General features: G+C 42.1%; 1 protein-coding gene across 4 annotated transcripts in view; it reads right to left on the reverse strand.

The window, feature by feature from the left end:
- Positions 1-23,256, reverse strand: part of SGCD (sarcoglycan delta) — an 836,092-nt gene that overhangs the window by 108,606 nt on the left and 704,230 nt on the right. For all 4 annotated transcript variants that reach the window (XM_040440010.1, XM_040440019.1, XM_040440029.1 and 1 more), the window contains one exon: positions 3,418-3,505. In XM_040440010.1, the coding sequence (XP_040295944.1) occupies positions 3,418-3,505 (88 nt within the window). The remainder of the gene's footprint in view (positions 1-3,417; positions 3,506-23,256) is intronic.

Raw genomic sequence — 23,256 nt, forward strand, 5'->3', positions numbered from 1 at the left:
AACATCTGCCCCTGGCTGAATTCGACATTTACAACCAGGTGAACTCATCTATGGTATGTCTCCTTTTTTTTGCAATCTTGGTTTCTATCAGTGTTTTAGTTCGTTTTTGCCATCTTCCTCACAAATTCCGGAAGCTGATCTGGTAACTAAAGAACTGTGCACAGTTTGGGCCCAGGTTCAGTCGAACCTGAAAAAAGCCCAAGAGATTCAATAAACTAATGCGGATAAAAAGCGCACTCGAGGAGTAGATTTTGGGTTAGGTGATAAAGTTTGGTTATCCACCAAGAATTTGTCCTTGAAGGTACCTGCCAATAAGTTTGCACCACGGTCTATTGGACCATATGAGATTATTGACATTATTAATCCTGTGTCTTTTAAGTTACGATTGCCTGACCCTTTTCGTATTCATAATGTGTTTCACAAATCTTTACTCAAAAAGTATGTGTCGCCTGTATCCCCTATGTGTATATATATCCACAGCACACTCAAATTTGAAAAAAATATTTTTTATTATTGTGTCCAACACCACCTTAGTGTTTACATAACAAGGAAGCAGGGCATACGCCTGTATCCCCTACACAGGAATCTCCGTCACCAGTGGAGGTTGCCGGTCAACCAGAATTTGAGATTTCTAGGATTGTGGATGCTAGAAAGGTCCGGAATTCTCTTCAATATTTGGTCCATTGGAGGGGTTTGGGTCCTTAGGAGAGGTCTTGGCTGACGGCTAGTAGGATGCATACTGCGAGGTTGGTGAGAAAATTCCATATAACTCACCCAGAAAAACACGCTCCAGTGATTGTGGGTCCGGTGGCCCCTCGTGGAAGGGAGGGTACTGTAACGGGAAGCCGGCGACGCACATCCTCCTTCCTGTGCCACCAGCATCCCGCCTCTGTGCAGGAGCAAAGATGTGCCCGGTGCCCTCGTCTCCATGGAGACCAGCGGGTGGGGATGACCCGGCCGCGCACGCCTCCTCAGCGCGGCCGGCTTCCTCCTAGCTGATTTGTGAACTGAGCGCCGATCGTGAGTAATTGGCGCTCAGATGGTTTGGGCTGGACTTGGGTCACGTGACGCTGGCCACGTCATGTGACTCACTTGTTCCTGCTATTTAAACAGGCAGCCTGCTGGTCACAGGTTGCCTGTGATTGGTCTAGTTACCCTCACCAGCCTTCTTTATATATTGAGACCTTGCTTGTTCTGACCTCGGCTTTGTTTGTGACCTCGACCTCGCTACCTCCATTTGTATTTGACGTGACTTCTTGGCTTACGACCTCGGCTTTGTTTGTGACCTTGCTATTGTGTTTTTCCCTGTTTTTGACTTTTGCTTCCCTGACTCTGTTCACGGTTTTCCCTTTGCTTTTAGGCCCCTGCACGTATTTAAGTTAAGGACTGCTGACAAGTTTTACGCCGTCAGATAGGACAGGTCGTGCAAGTAGGTAGGGACAGAGGTGCCTTCCATCCGTGACACTGTAGCAGGAAATTCAGTAAGCAAATCATTCCTTTATGGTCAACTAAGAGAGCTACACATATATATGTATGGGTCCAGCTGAATACAGTTGACTTTATAACTCTACCAGCAGCTCCAAATAAAAAAAATTGTTATAACTAATGTACACACAGTATGTTTGTACAGGATTAAATTGCTCAAAAAGTTAATGTTTAAAAAGTAATACATTACTAAATAAAATACAAAATTGAATTCTGACCCATAGTACAATAAGGTACCAACTCCCTAGTGTCTGCTCTCCAGTGCCAACATGTCACACTAGTGTTTCCCATTTAAATTTTTCATTAGAGAGTCCTTCAGAGTATTTTGCTATGCATTTTTCCCCAAAAACATTTGAAGGTGAAATATTCTCCACATTCATTTAGTTTAAGTTCTAGAGCACCTATTAATAAACAGTGGCAGCATTCCTCTACCACCAAGCTGTGAAGAATATGGCTCCCACTCTCCAGCTGTTGAAGAAGGTTATTTGCACAACTGTATGCTGGTTCCTTTTTGTTCAGTGTCCAGTTGGAGGGAACAAAGGGATCTGGACATTTTTTCTAGATTTCTTTGTCTTTAATTGTATTGGATGGGATGGGATTAAAGGTTAACAACAGAGGAACTGCATTATAGAAGGTCACTTATCTTGGCTTAATTGTGTATACTAATTAAAAGGGGGCTGAGAAGTTGGAAGGCAGAGTCAATACAGTATAACTGAGCAAATCAAAGATCAAAATTTTGAAAAAATTTTAAGATGAACTTGTAGAACGAATGTCAGCATTTTACAACTAAATATCTGCTTTAAAGGGGTTGTTCCATGAATGATATTTTACCATGTTAAAATCAGCACCTGGATCTGAATACTTTTGTAATTGCGCGTAATAAAAATGTAGCATAGCCACTGAGCTATTCATTGAAATCTATCTGCTTGATCTTTTTCTAATTTCTCTGTCCACCTCACTAAGGTGGACACACATGCTCAGTTCCATTCTTCAACTGGCACTAATGGCAGCAAACAGGAAACACTCCCTGAGAAAGGGCACCTCCCTCCGACCCCTCCTGAGTTTCAATCTCTGTTTCCATGTGAGGTACAGTGCTGGTTCTAACTTTGTTGGAAAAAGGTTGTCATGCACTATATGATATCCGGTTTTCACTTTTTACATTAATCACAGGATGATTAAAAGATTTGTCTGGTTTAGAAAACATTTTTGAATCTCATTAAGTCATTTGGAGAAAGCTCAGTGAGTTAGAGTCTGCCATAAGTGTCTCTGTTTTTAGAGAAGTAAGCATTGTGGCATTACATGGGCATTCCACTGATCTAAATTGGCAGCATGCAATTGCTAATATCCCCTGTGGTTGTGTTGCAGGGGAATTGTACACAACTGTGAGGCTCCTACCACTGTTAATAGCTAATAGATAGGGCTCCTATCTTACGATCAGCTTATTTTCAGTAGACCCTTCCAACAAAGAAGAACTAGGAACAAGAACATGCAATTTTAATAGATAATGGGAAATCATTCCACTTAAACAGTAAAAAATAGAAGCCTCCATCCTTAGGCCAGGATAATGCTGGACTAGCAGATTTCTGGACCAAAGATCCTAAACTATGCAATTCTGCAACCAAGACATTCCAATAAAGGAGTTTGACATTTCTTCTTGATGTGGGATTTTCAGAGCACAAAAGGATTTGGATAAAAAATTTATTAAAAATTATTTTTGACAAATTTTGGAGCAAAACCAGTAAACCATACTGTCTGTGTTATTTATCATATTCACATAATGAAAAGGCGTGAACCATAGGGATTTTTTAAAAATGCTCACAACTGTATAATGTGCTCATGTACTCAATACTGGAAGGTAAACACAGTCCTTGTATCAACCTCCTGGAATCCTTGGACAAGTTATAGGTTTACAAGCCCGTTAGACTTTCTTACCTGTGACAAGCTGAGTGACGGGCTTCATATCCTCATTCAGAATATTGAAAGTTATATTGCGGTCTGACTGAAGGTACAACGGGCTTCCCTACGGGCATGACAAAACAGGGAGAACAGATTAGCTATCGATAATTTACAATCCGAAAAGATCGCACATGACATTTGAAATTACTCACAAAGTTTAATCATTTACATACCCAGGAGGCTGCACTATTTAATTCATACAATAATTCTGCCATCATGAGGATTCTAAATTACTTTTTAGTTTTTTTTCAAGTCTCAAAAATAATACTTTAGAAGTTTTGACCATTAGTTCTGTTCTCTTTCTTCTCTTTTTTTAAGTATTGCAAGTTTAAAAGGTGTATTCCTCATTCTCAGGAACGAAAATTTTTAAACTTTCTCAATCGAATTTTCACCTTCATGAAAATTTCCCTCTTGATCACTTCAATGAGAATAATGAACTGAGTGTAATGCAACCAGAAGACTTACAAGAAGCTGAGAGTTGGGGCATAGACAAAGAAAGGAGGCATCCTTAAAGGGGTTCTCGGGGAATTAAGAAGATGAAAATACTTAAATATTACTTTATTATAAATATATTCCCAAATACCTTTTATTAGTTATAATGGCTCATTTTATCTAGGGAGCAATCATCAGGGAAAGTCAAATGGCCGCCATCCTATTAGTACACATAAAACCTGTCCTAATCACAAAGGAGGACAAGTTACTGCAGGACACAGAGCTAAAGAGCTGCCTCATCCTCCTCTCCTATTTGTCCTGGATTATGATCTGAATACAGCTGATAAGATCTTCAGCTGAATCTCTGTAGAAATGGAGTTCATGAAGTACAGAGAGGACAGACAGGACAGACTGTGGTACTGTGGTAATGGAGACTGCATGCAAGTGCTGCTGCTCATTGTCCCCATCTCCTCCCTGTACTCCATGTCTCCTCATGAACTCCATTCCTACAGAGATTCAGCTGAAGATCATAATCCCTGCCAAGTAGAGCTGAGAGGAGGATGAGGCAGCTCTTTACCTCAGTGCTGTGAAGTAACTTGTCCTGCTGTGATTATGACAGGTTTTGTGTGTACTAATAGGACCAGGCCATTTTATTTTCCCTGATGATTGCCCCCTAGATAAAACGAGCCATTATAACTAATGAAAGGTATTTGGCAATATATTTACAGTAAAGTAATATGTAAATATTTTCATTTTTTTAATTCCCGGAGAACCTCTTTAAAAGATAGTATAAGCAGGAAGAAATTCTCAAGTACTCACCCATAGCTGTAATCTTGGTTTATTGAAAGAGCAGAAATAGGATGAGGAACAGACAGCCTATGGCCATTACACCCTTAAAAGGTAGGTTTAGCAGCTGTTCTCATCCTACCTCCTATTTAAGAGAAATATGGCATGTGCAGTACCACAGAATAGGGTACTTGCAAATTGTTTCTTGTTGTATAATATCCTGATGTACTGTATAAATCAGTATAACTCTATATGGATCAGTCAGGGTTAACAATCAGGACTCTGCTCTTGTAGGTAGCTAGGAGATGGACTAGTTCAGGAGTAGTGTGTTGGCTGAGGAAGTGAGAGAAGCTACATGTACTCACTACTAGGAGATTTGCATAAATAAAAGCTCTACTCTACAGTACTCCATAGAGAAAGAAAAGAAAGAACTAAAAGGTCCAGAATCTGCATGGCCAAGCACTGGAGTCAGTCAGTAAGGTATTCGCTGCTCAAGGCTGATAAAGTCTTTACTGCAGTGAGAGGGACATTGCTAAAACACCCTTCCACACTTTGACACAGTCCTGGCCAGCCGTATCTTAATACTGTACCCCTCGACTGGGAATTGCAGAAAAGCTTACAAGAATCTTATTGCCAATCTTAGATTCTGCAGAGATAGAAACTTTGTAGAGATAGGAGAAATGAGTACTACTACCTTCATCCTTTCTTATATACATACATTGCTATCTCTATAATTTGCAATGTAAATTGTTTGGAACTGTGTTTTCATATTTTTGGATGTACTCCAACACCCATTCTGCACTTCAGTAATGAGAGACTTGGTCTACAACTGGCCTGGTTACTGACTTCAGCATCATTTGCCGGTCAGAGCACCTACACCTCCTGCCTTGCACCCATAAAAAACATGTAACATCATATGTACCCTAACTACCATCAGGCAGGAGCCCCAACATCAGTGTTTTCTCCAAGGGATGAAAGGGTGCACCCTCCTGCCACTGCCCAGCCCTAGGAAGCATCAGTTTGAGAACTGCCATTGTGATTTATATGAATATCTGTTGCAGCCAGGGCCACTGCTACTCTCATCCGCTGCTCTACTCTTTCAGGGCTTGCGGCACTTGAATCTCAGATTGGTTTCCTAAAAGTGCCCCGTAAACTTTCAATAGCAATGTCTCCTGACTTCCCCATAAACATCTCTTCTGGAGGCGGCTTATCTCTGTGAGAACAAAATGATCGAGTATTGCAATTCAACATACCCATTTCTTTTCTCCACCAACATCATGTGTCAGAGGAAAATTTTGAGGTTCCTATACACATTAGATTGTTGACCGGTCCTGCCAAAAATTGCCAACAATGACCTAAAGTATTGGCTAACAATGACCAAATGTATATAGGGGGCCTTAGTGTGTTAGTGCCAATGGACAGAGAAACCCATGGATCATATCACCTATAAATGTACAGTATGAAGAACTCCTGTCTTTATGGGTCCATAAAGGTTTTTTCTAATTTTTTGTCATGTAAAGTGAGTGACAACCAATCTGGAAGCCACTGTATCTCCTACAGTAGATGTCAACCAGTTTTGGAGATTCTTGAGAAGTTCTTGAAAATTCTGCCATCTTCTGAAGAAACACATCATCCATATTATTTCATGACTAGGCCTAACTGTACAGAGTGTTTGGGAATCTAGAATCTGGCCATTAAGGTTTTTCCAGCTGTGCCAGTGACAGATATAACAAAAAAGTTAGAAGAAAATTTAATAGTAGAGGATGAACCAACAACAAAAATTTTATACAATTTCTATTTTTTATTTCAGGGAAGTGCTCTTTAAGACATAGTGACCAAGAATGATATACCTTATTAGATGTCTTGCCTCTTGACTGTACTTATCGAGCCAGACTGCTGATGCCATTTTGGTTCTGGTACAAGAAAGCCAACCATGTGTAAATAAATATATGTTGGACATCAAATCTTGAAATAAAACTGTCCACCAGCTGCAACCTTTGGGACCAAACCAATCAAGATGCTGCCCGGAAAGTATATTGCCAAGTCAGCATCAATAATTATAGAACTGAGTATTATATGGAGGCTGGCTTTGAGAGATATACAGTATAATAGTTATTTTCATTCTGGGGGATATTAGAGTCATCTAGAATGTGTCAAGATGTACTTTTGCATCTTAATTCGACATAGGTCTTGGAACATGTGTTGCTATAGTTTTGCCTAGCAGTGGCACTATCTTGCTCTGACTCCTAGCAGAGAGCTGATATCTACTGTGGCTGCAGATGGTGATCTTGCTGACCTCTTCTGTCGGTATGTATCTTTATTATTAACCTGCCAGCATGGAAGCTATAAAGATTGCTTATGTCTTTTCTTCATGTCTTAAAGGGAGTCTGTCACCAACCTGACCGGTTTTGAACCGATCACATAGTTCAGTGGGACACAATGACATGACACAGATGTTACCTTTGTTTCGTTTTTCAGATCATCCAAATCGCCCCAAAAGTCGTTTTTATGATATGCTAATGAGCCGTCGCAAGTGCCCAGGGGCGGAGAGTTCGCTGAAAGTGCCCAAGTTCCCCTGCCTCATTTGCGCCTAACTCTGCCCCTCAGTAAACTCCGGCCAGCCCTGTGGCTCTGTGACATCATATATCCCTATAGGCCATTCGAGCATCGCTGCCGGGTCCGGTCATGCGCAGTGTTCTGCCCACAGTGGGAAGAGGCACAGAGATATGCAGTGTGCATGCGCCAGTTACTGGCGTAAAATTGGCGCATGCGCACTGAATATCTCTGTGCCTCTGCGATGCATGAACGGCCTATAGGGAAATATGATGTCACAGAGCCAGAGGGCTGTCCTGAGTTTACTGAGGGGAGGAGTTAGGCGCGAGTGAGGCAGGGGAAATTGGGTACATTCAGCAAACTCTCCGCCCCTGGGCACTTGCGACTGCTCATTAGCATATCATAAAAATGACTTTTTGGGCAATTTGGATGATCTGAAAAATGAAACAAAGGTAACATCTGTGTCATGTCTTTGTGTCCCACTGCACTACGTGATTGGTTTAAAACCGGTCAGGTTAGTGACAGACTCCCTTTAAAGGGAATCTGTCACCTATTTTGACCATATAAAACCATTAACATAGCATTGTGCAATAAAGTAGCTTCATTCCAGCATGTGTCCTGTTTCTTTTATTCAACTTTTCATTCAGATAAAAAAGCGATTTTTCTGATATGCAAATGAAGTCTCAAGGTGCCCAGAGGGGCGTTATTACTCTGCTCTAGTGCCCAGTAACGCCCCCCTGCAGTGCCCAGCCCGCCTTTCTTCCAAGCCCAGCACGCCTCCTAAGAAATCAATGTACTCCTACATCCTTGCCGAACGGCGCCGCCCCCACCACTACGTCATTTAATTTATTCACTGCACCGTCATTGCTTCCTCCTCTCGTGGCCTCCGAAATCCCGCGCAGGCGCAGTATCGCTGAGTTCCTGCGCCTGTACGATACTCCTGCTCCAGAGGGCAACAGCGCTCTGATTATGTCACTGGGCTCGGCGCATGCCCAGTGACACTATTGAGGCTGTTGCCCTCAGGAGCAGGAATATCATACAGGCGCAGGCACTCAGCGATACTGCGCCTGCGCGGGATTTCGGAGGCCAAGAGAGGAGGAAGCAAGGACGGTGCAGTGAATAAATTAAATGACGTAGAGGAGGGGGCGGCGCCGTTCGGCAAGGATGTAGGAGTACATTGATTTCTTAGGAGGCGTGCTGGGCTTGGAAGAAAGGCGGGCTGGGCACTGCAGGGGGCGTTACTGGGCACTAGAGCAGAGTAATAACGCCCCTCTGGGCACCTTGAGACTTCATTTGCATATCAGAAAAATCGCTTTTTCATCTGAATGAAAAGTTGAATAAAAGAAACAGGACACATGCTGGAATGAATGTACTTTATTGCACAATGCTATGTTAACGGTTTTATATGGTCAAAATAGGTGACAGATTCCCTTTAAAGAGGTTGCGTTCTGTTCACTTTTACTTGCTTGTTGCCGATATTGCAGCGGCAGGTAGGTACACATTAATTACAGCTTCTCCATCTCATTTACTTGAATGGGAAGGAGCAGTTGCAGTGAATACACTTGCTCACTGCTTCAATGTTGACAGCTAGCAGGTAAACAGTGAAATGAATGCCGTACTGGCAGGGGCGCTGCGTTCTTTTCAAACAGCTGATGACCTATCCTGAGGATAGGTCATCAATACTGGAAATCGGACAACACATTTAAAGGGAACCTGTCACCTCCAAAAAACATCTGAAAACGCCAGCAGTACCTGAGAGTAGCCAGCAGTGTGTTTCTGACGATTGTTTTGTTCCTGAAGGCAGATGCAGTAAAAGCTTTGAAAACGTTACTTTTTCCCCTGCTGGCGCGCTTCTCTAGGCATGCTTGAAGTCAAGGGGGCAGCGGCCTCCTTGCTTCAAGTCAAGGTAACCACGCCCCCTTCTCTGCCTCTTCACTGTGACTGACAGCGCTTGTGCAGAGAGTTCCGCAAAGCCAGCCAAACTGACGGCTGTCAGTCACAGCGCAGGGGCAGGGGGCATGTTACCTTGACTTGAAGCAAGGAGGCCGCTGCCCCCTTGACTTCAAGCATGTCTAGAGAAGCGCGCCGGCAGGGGAAAAAGGAACGTTTTCAGAGCTTTTGTTGCATCTGCATTCAGGAACAAAACAATTGGTTTTGCTTTAGGATATCAAAACCCAGTCAGCAGTCTCAGCTGTGTGGATTATCCTCCACTTCACAGTGAAGCTCTGGAGACGCTGTGGTTTTGGATCTGCATGAGGTGTGCAGTGCTAAAGGGCTGAGAGCCGCATTGCTGGGAAACAGGCCCCCTAAAGCCTGCTGTGGATGGCTGATGAGAAACCGCTAACAAGGTGAACGTTTGTGTTCTGTGGACTTTCCATGGTGTGAACAAACACCAATACTGCAAACTGTAATTTTGTTTTGCCTTCTGTGTGAATAAACACTGAACTATTTAAGTTAAAGACTTTGTGATTGCCTCTATACTGCGTCCGCTAACCTGCCTACCAGAGCAAATCCCTACAATATAGACAGGACAATAGGTTTGTTTTTTCATCTAAGTTTAGTCCCCTGTCAGATCACATAAGGGTCCATTCAGACGTCCGTAAGTGTTTTGTGGTCTGCAAATTGCAGATTCGCAAAACACGGACACCGGCAATGTGCGTTCCGCAATTTCGGATCCGGGCAGCACAATTTCGGATCCGGGCACCATAGAAATGAATGGGTCCGCAATTCCGTTCCGCAAAATGCGGAACAGAATTGCGGACGTGTGAATGGAGCCTTAGTCAAATGATTAGTAAGAACTGGCACATAACTCACTCAGATGAAGATTTGGCCGAGCATGCAGAAAAACTGCCCATAGTAGCGTTCCGCAGGTGTAACAGCTTGACAGATGAACTATTGAGGGATTTTTATCCAGGAAAGGTTAAAAGTATCCGGCTTCAGAAACGTACCCAGGCGGGAAACCACATATGTGGTAACTGTTCATACTATGGATTCATGCACTTAGGAAAGGTGTTTAGTTTAGGTTCTATGAAGCATACTGTACACCACCTTACAACATGCTGCGGTTTGCTTTCCGTCCTGGGATGCAATCTGACACAATAGAAAATGGATCCGTCCGAGTTTATGACAGATCCGTCTTGGGTATGTTAAAGATAATACATAATACAACCGGATCCGTGGTTTTGGATGGTTGTATTATCAGTAACGGGTGCGTTTTTGCTGAACCCTGCCGGATCCAGCAAAAACGCTAGTGTGAAAGTAGCCTTAGAAATATTGTTCCTTATATATATATAGTGATGATATGTTTGGAAATGTTTTTTAGTTGGTGCTGCAGGACAAAGAGATTTAAGCGTGAGGACGCTCAATCCTATTAGGCCTTGAGAACTGTGCACTGGTGGGACTTACTTGCTCCTTTCTTGCACTGTATGTGATATATAAACTGGACTTTTATTGGAGAGTACCAATGTTGAATGTGATTGTCTGTGAAGCCTCTGCCCTACAGTATGAGATGAGAGTAGTGTCAACCATCATTTCTATTGTGGAAGTGAAAATTCATCATCATGTCCAAATTCAAAGTCATTCCAGCTGGATTATAAAACGTAAGAGGTAAGTTACAGCTAGTGCTAAATGATAGTACAGTAATAAAAGGTTATTACCTCCATTTAGGGCCTCCCCAAATCCTCACCATGCACAACCTATTCTAAATTTCCTTTGTGTTAGGTTCTCTTGAACTTTCTTCATGAAAAGATTGTGTTTAGCCCTGTAATTTGGGAAATGTATTGCACTAATAAATATTTATTACATGGCTGTATATTATACCGTACCTACAATATATATGTATAAAATAACAATAATCTTTCCAACACTGTTCACATCAGGGTCTGGCTACAGGACTCTAGTCAAATCAATAACCCTATTATTTTCAAACTCTCCCAAACAGGCTGCAGAACTCCTTCAGAAAATGAGCTCTTGGTATTTACAGAAGAAACAAAAACGGAGTCTTATTAGACACTCTGGAAGAGGAGAAGTTGGTCGACTCTACTGGACCCAATACTACAAGGCCATTCATTGAGCCACAGTTTGGGAAAGGATTAGATTCCCTTCCCCCTAGCAAACTGGACTTAGACATATGCCTAGACCCTAGAGGTTCAAATAATTTCAAAGATTTCAGCCAAATAGAAAATCCCTAAACTAGGGCTTCCCTCCACATTCAGAATACGTTTCATCTTACTCCCTAGCCACTTCCTCGGCTACAAATTGACCTTCAGAGCTACCTTAGCACATATGGCCAAAGGGAATAAAACTTACATTATACAATACATTCACTTTGCCTAGAAGCATTGATTTTAACTTGATCACAGTTTTCTACTTTCTACTTTGCTTGCCTTTACACCTAAAATATTAAAATGTATTAAATGACAAGAAACAAAAAGCTTTCCATCAAGATGGATGAATACATGGGATCATTTGTATAGGTTAGGAGAGCTGGCATACTGGGGGACATGCACTTATCCTAAATTTCTTAAAATCTGGCATCCAGGAATTTTGAGATCATACAGGGTTGTGAGCTCCTCTTTGCCAGTAATTGCTCCTATATATCTCACTTCAGAAATGATTTATTCTCTGCTAAGCTTATTTACCCCTTGCTGGAAACTTCCTGCTGAAAATATTCCTGTCACCCCTTCCATCTTTCCCTTTCCCATCCATTAGTTTCACTTGAGATAGCATGAAATGTGTTTATTTACTAGTGACTGTATTTTCATTTGTAGTTCACTGCATACATTCTGGAAAATGTCTGAATGCCTTCCTTCAGTATTTCAACGTTTGAGATTTTGTACTGTGTGCATGTTATTATTGTTCTATATATAAAAGTATTTTCTTAACTGAAATCTGATTAAATAAAGAATTAAATAATCTTTATTAAATACACAAAATGCAACATGTGTGTAAAAATGGAGGTGACTCCTCCGGGAGAGACCATATGCCAATGCATCAAAGAATCAGACACCATATGGCAGTGGTTCAAGTAGCCATAAAGTTCATAATAACTGGCCCAGACTCTGTGCTCTAAATGCATCGGTGGACAATGGAACATATGTATGTGCAATGGAACATATGTATGTGCATGTGAAAAGTTCAAAAATTGAAGCTACACATTGTAAAAAATAAAAAAATATAATGTGCCTTAAAACATATGTGCAGACCCTGCAAACAGTAGTCTTCTGTTAAAGGGGTTCTGCACTTTGTTTTAACTGATGATCTATCCTCTGGATAGATCATCAGCTTCTGATCGGCGGGGGTCCGACACCCGGGACCCCCGCCGATCAGCTGTTTGAGAAGGCAGCGGCGCTCCAGCAGCGGCGCGGCCTTCTCACTGTTTACCGCAGGCCCAGTGACATCACGACTAGTATCAACTGGCCTGGGCGGGGCTAAGCTCCGTTCCGGCGGAGGAACGGCAGCGCACGGCGAGGGGCTGCCGGAATAAATGTCGGACATGTCGTAGTTTTATTCCGGCAGCCTCTCGCCGTGCGCTGCTGTGCCTCGGCCGGAACTCCACCCCCATTATAGTCAATGGGGACGGGGTGGCAGTCTGGGGGCACACGGTCACTAGCGGCAGGACGGATCCGACAGGCTGTTCACCCGATGGAACAGCCTGCCTAAGGTCCGTGCCACTAGTGTGAAAGTAGTCTAATGCTCCTTTTTTGTCATGCTGATGTTGGGAAGGGTGAATAAGTGCCAGCCCTGGGCCAAATACAGAATTAGGGTACTTTCACACTTGCGTTTTTCTTTTCCGGCATAGAGTTCCGTCCTAGCTGCTCTATACCGGAAAAGAACTGATCAGTTTAATCTCCATGCTTTCTGAATGGAGAGCAATCCGTTCAGGATGCATCAGGATGTCTTCAGTTAGTCTTTTTGACTGATCAGGACGGAGATAATACCGCAGCATGCTACGGTTTTATCTCCGGCCAAAAAAACTGAAGACTTGCCTGAATGCCGGATCTGGCATTTTTTTTCCATAGGAATGTATTAGTGCTGGATTCGGCATTCGCAGACCGGTAAAAATGTATTTAAAAAAATTTAAACGGATCCGTTTGTCTGTGTGACAAACGGACAGACGGATCCGTTCTTGCAATGCATTTGTAAGACGGATTCCTCTGCCGCAAGCGTAAAAGTAGCCTTGGTTTTCTCTTCAAACAATTTTACATAAATTTATCTAAACCAATATTAACCCCTTCACACTCATTTGCAGAGTAGAGACGCAGAGAACAGTTAGTTAATGCTTAGAATAGGAAGCATTAGTTCACCAGCTCCAGGGCCTATCTCCCATCCAGTGCAAGGATCCTGCTCTGACCACAAGGCAATCCAACAGAAAGAAAAACGATCCAACACTTTACCACGCTTTATTTCTTCACATTAAAAATTCCATCACAACATTTTTTCCGGATCCATTGTAACAGTGCCTAAAACGGACAAGAATAGGACATGTTCTATTTTTTTTGCGGGTCTACGGAACGGACATACTGATGCGGACAGCACACGGTGTGCTGTCCGCATTTTTTCGGACCCATTGAAATGAATAGGTCCACATCCTATCCGCAAAAAAAAAATTGAACAGACATGGAAACAAACAAAGTTCGTGTGCATGTAGCCTTAAACGCTTATACAAGTAGAGACCCCCGACAGAGTGGAGAGGGTGTCAGCGGTAAGTTTGTGTTCATGTCACTGATTATATTGCCCTTCCTCTGATCCATCAGAACAATAACCCACAAAAAACGGATCCTGTCTGTGGAGCATAAGCCTTCACTCGGTCAGCATTTGGTCAGTAATCCATCAGTATTCAATTGTCCCTGCAGTGGAGGCTGAGGACTCGGTGGAGGATGAGGAGTGTGAGACAGTGACAGGTCTCACACAGGTTAGAGGCAAGGAAGGAGTGGGTAGTGCGGTCCACACCCCTATTCCACCACAGGTGAGACCAACTGGAGGTACTCAGGCTGGCATAAAGCACCTCCCAGGGTGTCAGTAAGGGGGGAGTGTGTTACCCATGGACAGAGGCCTGGAGGCTCTGTGCGTCTGGTCTCAGCTGGGCAAGGCTAAGGGACCACGAGGCTGGGAGATAGCCTGGAGTTGGGGGACGAAGCGACGCCTGGGAGGGTCACAGGGCCATGGTCATGCCGACTTCTGAGCCCCAATCCCCCACAAGAGACACTGGACTAAAGACAGTGGGTGTAATGTGCTCTGTACAGCCAGGAGGCTGTGGGACATTGGCTGGGAAAGCCGCATGGGTTCACGTGTGTGTGAACGGTAACTTAGGTGAGTCAGGAATACTGTGTTTAGTTAAAGCCTGAACGGGCGAGTGTTTATGGTTTTGTTTGTTTTGCTTTTGCTGGTGTGCCACAATAAATGCCCTGTTTGGACCTTAAACCTGGTGTCCTGAAGCCGTATCTGTGAGGATGATCCCCTGAAAGAAAACTACCGCTCACAGGAGGCAGAGACGAACATTGTCGCAGGACCAATGGCGTGAGAACATGGAGGCGGAAGCAGCATCACCTGGTCAAGTTGCTGGTGTGGCTGGGCAGGAACCACATTTGCCCAGTGGGCTGTAAAGGACATATATTGTCCTTGACCTTAGTTACAACTACTGGCCAATTTTCCCAAAAAAGGCTGTTTCACAAAATAATTACACCACTGAATGGCTTTTTTTATTTGGGCTGCATGCATGGCATTTTGGGTGATCCAGACTTCCCAGAGTTCTTTGCAGCAGCCATTTCAGGAAAAAATGTGATTCGTTACCACGAAGCATGAGGAAATACGGCTTCCGTGCAAATCGAATTCCCCTTGTCATCTCTAACAACAATCTAGTTGACATAACACATTCTTGCTATTGTGTTTTGAACATGTAACCTGTTCTTAGTCATAGTGCTAAGTGACTCACTGAACTTATAACAAGTATTAATGCACTGTGCTATAACATCACAGTGTCATCACTTTTGAGTACTAGTTGTATTATATGTTTGGCACACTGCTCTCACTGCCAGGATCGGACATAACAATTATCCCAACAGTTAAACCCCTTAGATGCTGCAGTCAATAGAAAATACGGCATCTGAGAGGTTAGACATAGGGAGGGAGCTCACTCTGTCCTCTGACTGGCATCCCACAAATATAGTAGGCGTTCCATGTCCTGACAACTATTACATTATGCCTCTGGTAAGATGTAATGCTCTGTGCCTCTCTGTGATCTTTTTACTACAAAATCACAGTGACAACTTGTGATCTCACTGTGATTTTGTAGTAATAAGGTCACAGAGAGGCACGGAGCATTATCATGTTAATACTCCATGTCTCTGCTGTCCAGAGTACGGCTTAGCACTCTTTCATGCAGCGGATTACCTGCACGGCATCCGATCGTGTGAAAGAGCCCTAAGACTTCAAAAATAGAAGTGTTAAAAATTTACTTTTAGCAATTAACAAAATGCAAAGTGAAAGAACACAGAAGAAATCGAAATCAAAATCGATATTTGGTGTGACCACCCTTTGCCTTCAAAACAGCATCATTTCTTCTAGGCTCACTTGCACAGTTTTTGAAAAAACTTGGCAGGGATCTTGTTTCAAACATCCTGGACAACTAACCACATATCTTCTGCGGATGTAGGCTTACTCAAATCCTTCTGTCTCTTCAAGTAATTTTAGACAAATTCGATGTTGAGATAAGGGCCTGTGGGGGCCATATCATCATTTTCAGGACTCTTTGTTCTTCTTTACACTAAGGGTCTTTTTCCTGCTAATAATTTGGAGAATAAATTTGGGGCCAATACGACGCTTCCCTGATGGTACTGCCTGGTGGATAAGTATCTGCCTGTATTTCTCAGCATTGAGAACACTACTAATCTTGAACAAATCCCCAACTCAGTTTGCTGAACTGCAGTCCCAGACTTGCAAGGATCTTCCACCAGGCTTCATTGTTGCCTGCAGACAGTCATTATTGTAACACTCTCCAGCCCTTCTGCAAACAAACTGCCTTCTGTCCAGCAGTATTTCTGGCCTGAAGATGGGACCAGAGAGTCTCGACTGCTTGCCTTGTAAAATAATTAATTTTAGTTAGCCATTAAAAGGTATCAAACTACAATATTTTATATTGTGGGACCCTGGTACACCCATCTACTGTTCAGAGAAGTCTGATGAGAAGTGGTCTTCGTGAAAAAATTGCCACCCAAAAGCCATACCTTCTATGTGGAAACAAGGACAAGAGACTCAACCATGCATGAAAACAAAGGAACCGGGTTGCAGAAAAATAGCAGGTGCTCTGGACTGATGAGTCAAAATGAGAAATATTTGGCTATAACAGAAGGCAGCTTGATTGCAGACGGTCTTAAGAATGGAACAAATAATAAAATGTCTATATGGTGATTATAAGGTCCCCACAGAGCCCTGATCTCAACATAATTGAGTCTGTCTGGGTTTCCATGAAGAGACAGAAGGATGTGCGCAAGCCTAGATACACAGAAGATCTGTGGTTGGAACAACCTCCCTGTCGAGTTTCTTTAAACACTGTATGCAAGTGAAGAATTGACGCTATTTTGAAGGCAAAGGTGGTCACTAGTGTTGAGCAAATGAAAGCATCCAAAGTGTAATTCGATCTGAAGTACATGTACAGGAAAAATTCAATTTGCCACGAATGTGAATTTCCTCGCGCTTCGTGGTAACAAATCCTTTTTTTCCTAAAATGGCAGCAACACATGTTACAAAATGAAAGTAAGAAGCCTGGGAATGCGAGATCACCCATAATGCCATGCAGACCCTGTGATGTCACAGCCTAATAAAAGACTCATCCCAAGTGGTGTCAGCCATTTCACTGTAAGCAGAGAATAGGGAGAGATGTGACAAGCGCTAGGAACAGTGTTCAAGAATCCTTTAACCTCTTAGGGACATAGGGCGTACAGGTACGCCCTGATGTCCCGGTACTTAAGGACACAGAGCGTACCTGTACGGTCTGGCGGGCAGTGATCGGAACAGAGTACCTGCTGAAATCATTCAGCAGGCACTCTGTGACAATGCCGAGAGTGGTCTGGGGCCGCCCCGTATCGGCGATCGCAGCAAACCGCAGGTCAATTCAGACCTGCGGTTTGCTGCGTTTCCGGGTTATTCGGTTCTCTGGTGACCCGATAATCCGTAATAGGATGGTGATCAGTGGTGTGATAATATACCACCAATAACTATTCTTAGATCCTGAGAGGTGATGGTTACGTCACCTCTCAGGATCGCTTCCTATTGGCGACACGAGCAGGCGGGGGTTAAACTTCCCCCAGCTCTGCTCTCCTCCTCCTCCACACTGCATCCTAGAGCTGTGGATAGAGGAGCCTCGTGGATCTGTGCCCAGCACCCCTCATCTGTGCCCAGCACCCCCATCTGAGCCACCAGAGTGCCATCTGGCACTAAAAAGGTACTTAGGGACAGCTTAGATTAGGCAGGGAGAGTTTAGGGGAAAAAAAGTATTTTTTCCCCAGCATCACCCTGATCGGGTGTCTAGGGTCCACAGCACACTCAGCTATGTGATCCTAGACCCCCTAGGAGTGCTGTAGCTTGCCGCCAATCACATTTTTGGGGCGCAAGCGTTTTTTTTTTTTTTTTTTTTTTGTGTGTACATTGACTGTGGCCGGCACTCTTAGCGTCTGGCCACTGTTAGCTCATCGCCCACCCCACCGCTGATCAGCTTCGGACCCCTGATCAGCGAGTTTGAATCATTTTTTTTTCACATATTTTTGGGCTTTCATTTTTTTTAGTTAGTTATTTTTTAGTTTTTTTTCTGTTAGGTTTAGGGGTAAGTGTACGCGAACACCCGTCTCCCCACACACACGCACACTAAATAAAGTTTTCCACACACGCACACACACACTCCCCTATGGCCCGCCAGACGTTCTCGGCCAAGGAGGCATATGCCCTGCTTGCCTCCGACAGCCCCAGTGAGGATGAGAATGACCCCACTTCACAATTCACGGTAACGGCATCAGCCCTGTCCCTGTGCGAGGTACTGCGGCAACGGTCCTCAAGCCCGATTGTATCGACGACTACAATCGGTATATGGGAGGAGTTGATCTCTCTGATCAAGTCCTCAAGCCATATAACGCCATGCGCAAAACCGCATGGTACAAAAAAGTTGCGGTCTACTTGGTACAGGTTGCCTTGTACAACTCTTTTGTGCTGTCCCGGAGCACTGGCAACACAGGGAAATTCCTGCAGTTCTATGAGGCAGTCCTCAAGGCCCTGATCTTTTCTCACCGGGAAAGAGCAGGCCGAAGTACCTTGGGAACTGGAAGCGCCCGGATCGTCCCTGGCCAACATTTTTCAGGTGTGGTTCCCCATACTGGAAAGAAGGGACGGTCCCCAAAAAAGTGCAGAGTGTGTTACAGGAGGGGGATACAGAAGGACACCACCACTCAGTGTGACACATGCCCCGATCATCCGGGCCTCTGCATTGATGGTTGCTTCAGGGAGTACCACACTTCCATGGAGTACTAAATTTATAATCCCCTTCCCCAATTTTAATTCTATTTGGCCATAGACAATCGCCCAGAAAAAAAAAAAAAAATATGACTCTCATGACCCCGCAGATGAACACAGTCAAACAAATTAAATAAAAACGGTGTAAAAAATAGCTTTTTTTTAACATGGTTTTTATTATATTTTTTTGACTGTGTTCATCTGAGGGGTTAGGTTATGTGCTATTTTTATAGACCTAATACCTAATATGTCTACTTTTTAATATTTATTTAGGTTTTACACTATAATATACTTTTTGTGATGCAAGGTGACAAAAAAATAGCTTTTTTTTGTCACCTTACATCACAAAAAGTATAATAGCAAGCAATCAAAAAGTCATATGCACCCCAGAATCGTGCCAATAAAACCGTCCTCTCATCCCGAAAAAAATTAGCTCCTACTTAAGCAATAGGTTAAAAACGAAAAAAAAAAACTGACTCTCAGACTATAGAGATATTAAAATTATTTTTTTTGTTTAAAAAAGGATATTATAGTGTAAAACCTAAATAAATATAAATAAAATAGACATATTAGCTATTGCCGCGTCCGTATGAATCTGCTCTATAAAAATAACAAATGACCTAACCCCTCAAATGAACACAGTATAAAAGAAATATATATAAACGGTGCCAAAACAGCTATTTTTTTGCCAAATTTTAAATTTTAATCCATTTTTTGCGTTAAAGCTATGTTAACAATCAAACAAAACTCTATATTTATTGCCCTGATTCTGTAGTTTACAGAAACACCCCATATGTGGTCATAAAATGCTGTATGGCCAAACGGCAGGGCGCAGAAGGAAAGGAGCGCCATATGGTTTTTGGAACGCAGATTTTGCTGGACTGTTTTTTTTTACACCATGTCCCATTTAAAGCCCCTCTGATGCACCCCTAGAGTAGAAACTCCATAAAAGTGACCCCATCTAAGAAACTACACCCCTCAATGTATTCAAAACTGATTTTACACATTTTTTAACCCTTTAGGTGTTCCACAATAGTTATTGGCAAATGGAGATAAAATTTCAGAATTAAAATTTTTGTAACCTTGCCACCTTATCCCGTAGTTTCCAAAATGGGGTCACTTTTTTGGAGTTTCTACTCTAGGGGTGAATTAGGGGGGCTTCAAATGGGACATGGTGTAAATAAACCAGTCCAACAAAATCTGCCTTCCAGAAACCACATGGTGTTCCTTTCCTTCTGCACCCTGCTGTGTGCACATACAGTAGTTTGCAACCACATAAGGGGTATTTCTATAAACTACAGAATCACGGCAATAAATATAGAGTTTTGTTTGGCTGATAACCCTTGCTTTGTTACTGGAAAAAATTTATTAATATGGAAAATCTGCCCAAAAATTTAAATTCAGAAATTTCATCTCCATTTGCCAATAACTGAAACACCTAAAGGGTTAACAAAGTCTGTAAAATCAGTTATGAATACCTTGAGGGGTGTAGTTTCCAAAATGGGGTCACTTTTGGGTGGTTTCTATTATGTAAGCCTCACAAAGTGACTTCAGACCTGAACTGGTCCTGAAAAAGTGGGTTTTGGAAAATTTCTTAAAAATCTCAAGATTTGTTCTAAACTTCTAAGCCTTGTAAGGTCCCCAAAAAATAAAATGGCATGCCCAAAATGATCCAAACATGATGTAGACATATGGGGAATGTAAATTAATAACTATTTTTGGAGGGATTACTATGTATTATAGAAGTAGAGAAATTGAAACTTGAAAATTTTCAAATTTTTCCAAATTTTGGGTAAATTTGGTATTTTTTTATAAATAAAAATGAAATTTTTTGACTCCATTTTATGTCATGAAGTACAACATGGGAGGAAAAAACAATCTCAGAATGGTCTGGATAAGTAAAAGCTTTTAAAGTAATTTACACATAAAGTGACACTAGTCAGATTTGCAAAAAATGGCCTGGTCCTTAAGGTGAAAATGAGCCCAGTCCTTAATAACCGCTTCACGTCCGCCCATAGGATATAAACGTCCTATGGGTGGACGTCTATTTCTGAAAGCACGTTCTAAAACGTCCTTTCAGAAATAGCAGCTGCACGCTAATCGTGCAGCTGCTGATCGGGTTGCCCGCTGTCAGTGACAGCAGGGCAACCCTAAGACAAGGCAGGGACAGTGCCCAGGTGTCCCTGCCTTCTAGATCGCTGCAGACACAGTGCTCACCGAGCGCTGTGTCTGCAGAGAAGGAAGCGCTGTGCGCTTCCTGTTCCGGCCCAGCGGTCATGTGACCGCCGTGACCGGAGTGTGCAGGAGCTGTGTGAGGTCTCTCAGAGACCTCGATCAGCCCTGCTCTGAGGCTGTACAGCGCAGGATTGCTGCTGTACAGCCTCTATAGGGGTGTATTTGTCCTGTAACTGGGGCTACTATATCAGCCCCAGTTACAGGAGAAATCAACAGTGAAAAAAAAAAAAAAAAGTGAAGCAAATGTCCCCCAGAGGTCTTGTATGACCTTATGGGGGACGAAAAGTGTAAAATAAAAAAAATAAAAATAAAAGGTTGAAAATAAAAAAATAAAAAAAAGTTTCACATGTAAAAAAAAAAAAGTCCCCAAGTAAGGAATGAAAAAAAAAAGTTAAAAATAGAAAAAATAAAAAAAAGTATACATATTAGGTATTGCCGTGTCCGTAAAAAACAGCTCTATAAAAATATCTCATGACCGAACCCCTCGGGTGAACACCGTAAAAAAAAAAAAAAAAAACTGTGTCAAAACAAGCAATTTTTGTCACCTTGCATCACAAAAGGTGCAACACCAAGTGATCAAAAACGCGTATGTCCCACAAAATAGTACCAATAAAACCGTCACCTCATCCCGCAAAAAATGAGCCCCTACATAAGAAAATCTCTCAAAAAATAAAAAAACTATAGCTCTTAGAACATGGAGACACTAAAACATCATTTTTTTGGTTTCAAAAATGCTATTATTGTGTTAAAGTGAAACAAATAAAAAAAAGTATACATATTAGGTATTGCCGCATCCGTAAAAACCAGCTCTATAAAAATATCACATGACCTAACCCCTCGGGTGAACACCGTAAAAAAAAAAAAAAAAAAAACTGTGTCAAAACAAGCAATTTTTGTCACCTTGCATCACAAAAGGTGCAACACCAAGTGATCAAAAATGCGTATGTCCCACAAAATAGTACCAATAAAACCGTCACCTCATCCCGCAAAAAATGAGCCCCTACATAAGAAAATCTCTCAAAAAATAAAAAAACTATAGCTCTCAGAACATGGACACATTAAAACATAATTTTTTTGTTTCAAAAATGCTATTATTGTGTAAAACTTTAATAAATGAGAAAAAGTATACATATTAGGTATCGCCACGTCCGTAACGATCTGCTCTATAAAAATGTCACTTGACTGAACCCCTCAGGTGAACGCTGTAAAAATAAATAAATAGAAACTGTGCTAAAACAACCAATTTTTTGGTCACCTTGCCCCATAAAGTGTTATAATGAATGATCAAAAAATCATATGTACCCAAAAATAGTACTAATAAAGCTGGCACCTTATCCCCTAGTTTCCAAAATGGGGTCACTTCTTGGGAGTTTCTACTGTAAGGGTGCATCAGGGGGCTTCAAATGGGACATGGCATCTAAAAACCATGTGGAGTTCCTTTTCTTCTGCGCCCTGCCGTGTGCCCATACAGCAGTTTATGACCACATGTGGGGTGTTTCTGTAAACCGCAGAATCTGGGTAATAAATATTGAGTTTTGTTTGGCTGTTAACCATCGATGTGTTAAAGAAAAAAATTGATTAAAATGGAAAATCTGCCAAAAAAGTGAAATTTAAAAATTTGATCTCCATTTTCCTTTAATTCTTGTGGAACGCCTAAAGGGTTAACAAAGTTTGTAAAATCGGTTTTGAATACCTTGAGGGGTGTAGTTTCTACAATGGGGTCATTTATGGGGGTATCCACTATGTAGGCCCCACAAAGTGACTTCAGACCTGAACTGGTCCTTATAAAGTGGGTTTTGGCAATTTTCTTATAAATTTGAAGAATTGCTTCTAAACTTCTAAGCCTTCTAACGTCCTAAAAAAATAAAATGACATTTCCAAAATGATGCCAACATAAAGTAGACATATGGGGAATGTTAAATAATAAATATTTTATGAGGTATCACTTTCTGTTTTAAAAGCAGAGAAATTTAAATTTAGAAAATTGCGAATTTTTCAAATTTTTGGGTAAATTTGGGATTTTTTCATAAATAAAGGTGAAATATTTTGACTCAAATTTATGATTATCATGAAGTACAATGTGTCACGAGAAAACAATCTCTGAATGACTTGGATAAATAAAGGCGTTCCAAAGTTATTACCACATAAAGTGAGATATGTCAGTTTTGCAAAATTTGGCCTGGTCAGGAAGGGGGCAAATGGCCCAGATGGGAAGTGGTTAAGGGGTTAATTGTGGAATATTGGATAGGGAGATTGCAGGGACAATGTAGGGAGATCATAGGGAGAGTTTTTACACACTGTTGGGTGAGC

Source organism: Bufo bufo, chromosome 1 (assembly GCF_905171765.1).
Source record: "Bufo bufo chromosome 1, aBufBuf1.1, whole genome shotgun sequence".
NCBI classification, from domain to species: domain Eukaryota; kingdom Metazoa; phylum Chordata; class Amphibia; order Anura; family Bufonidae; genus Bufo; species Bufo bufo.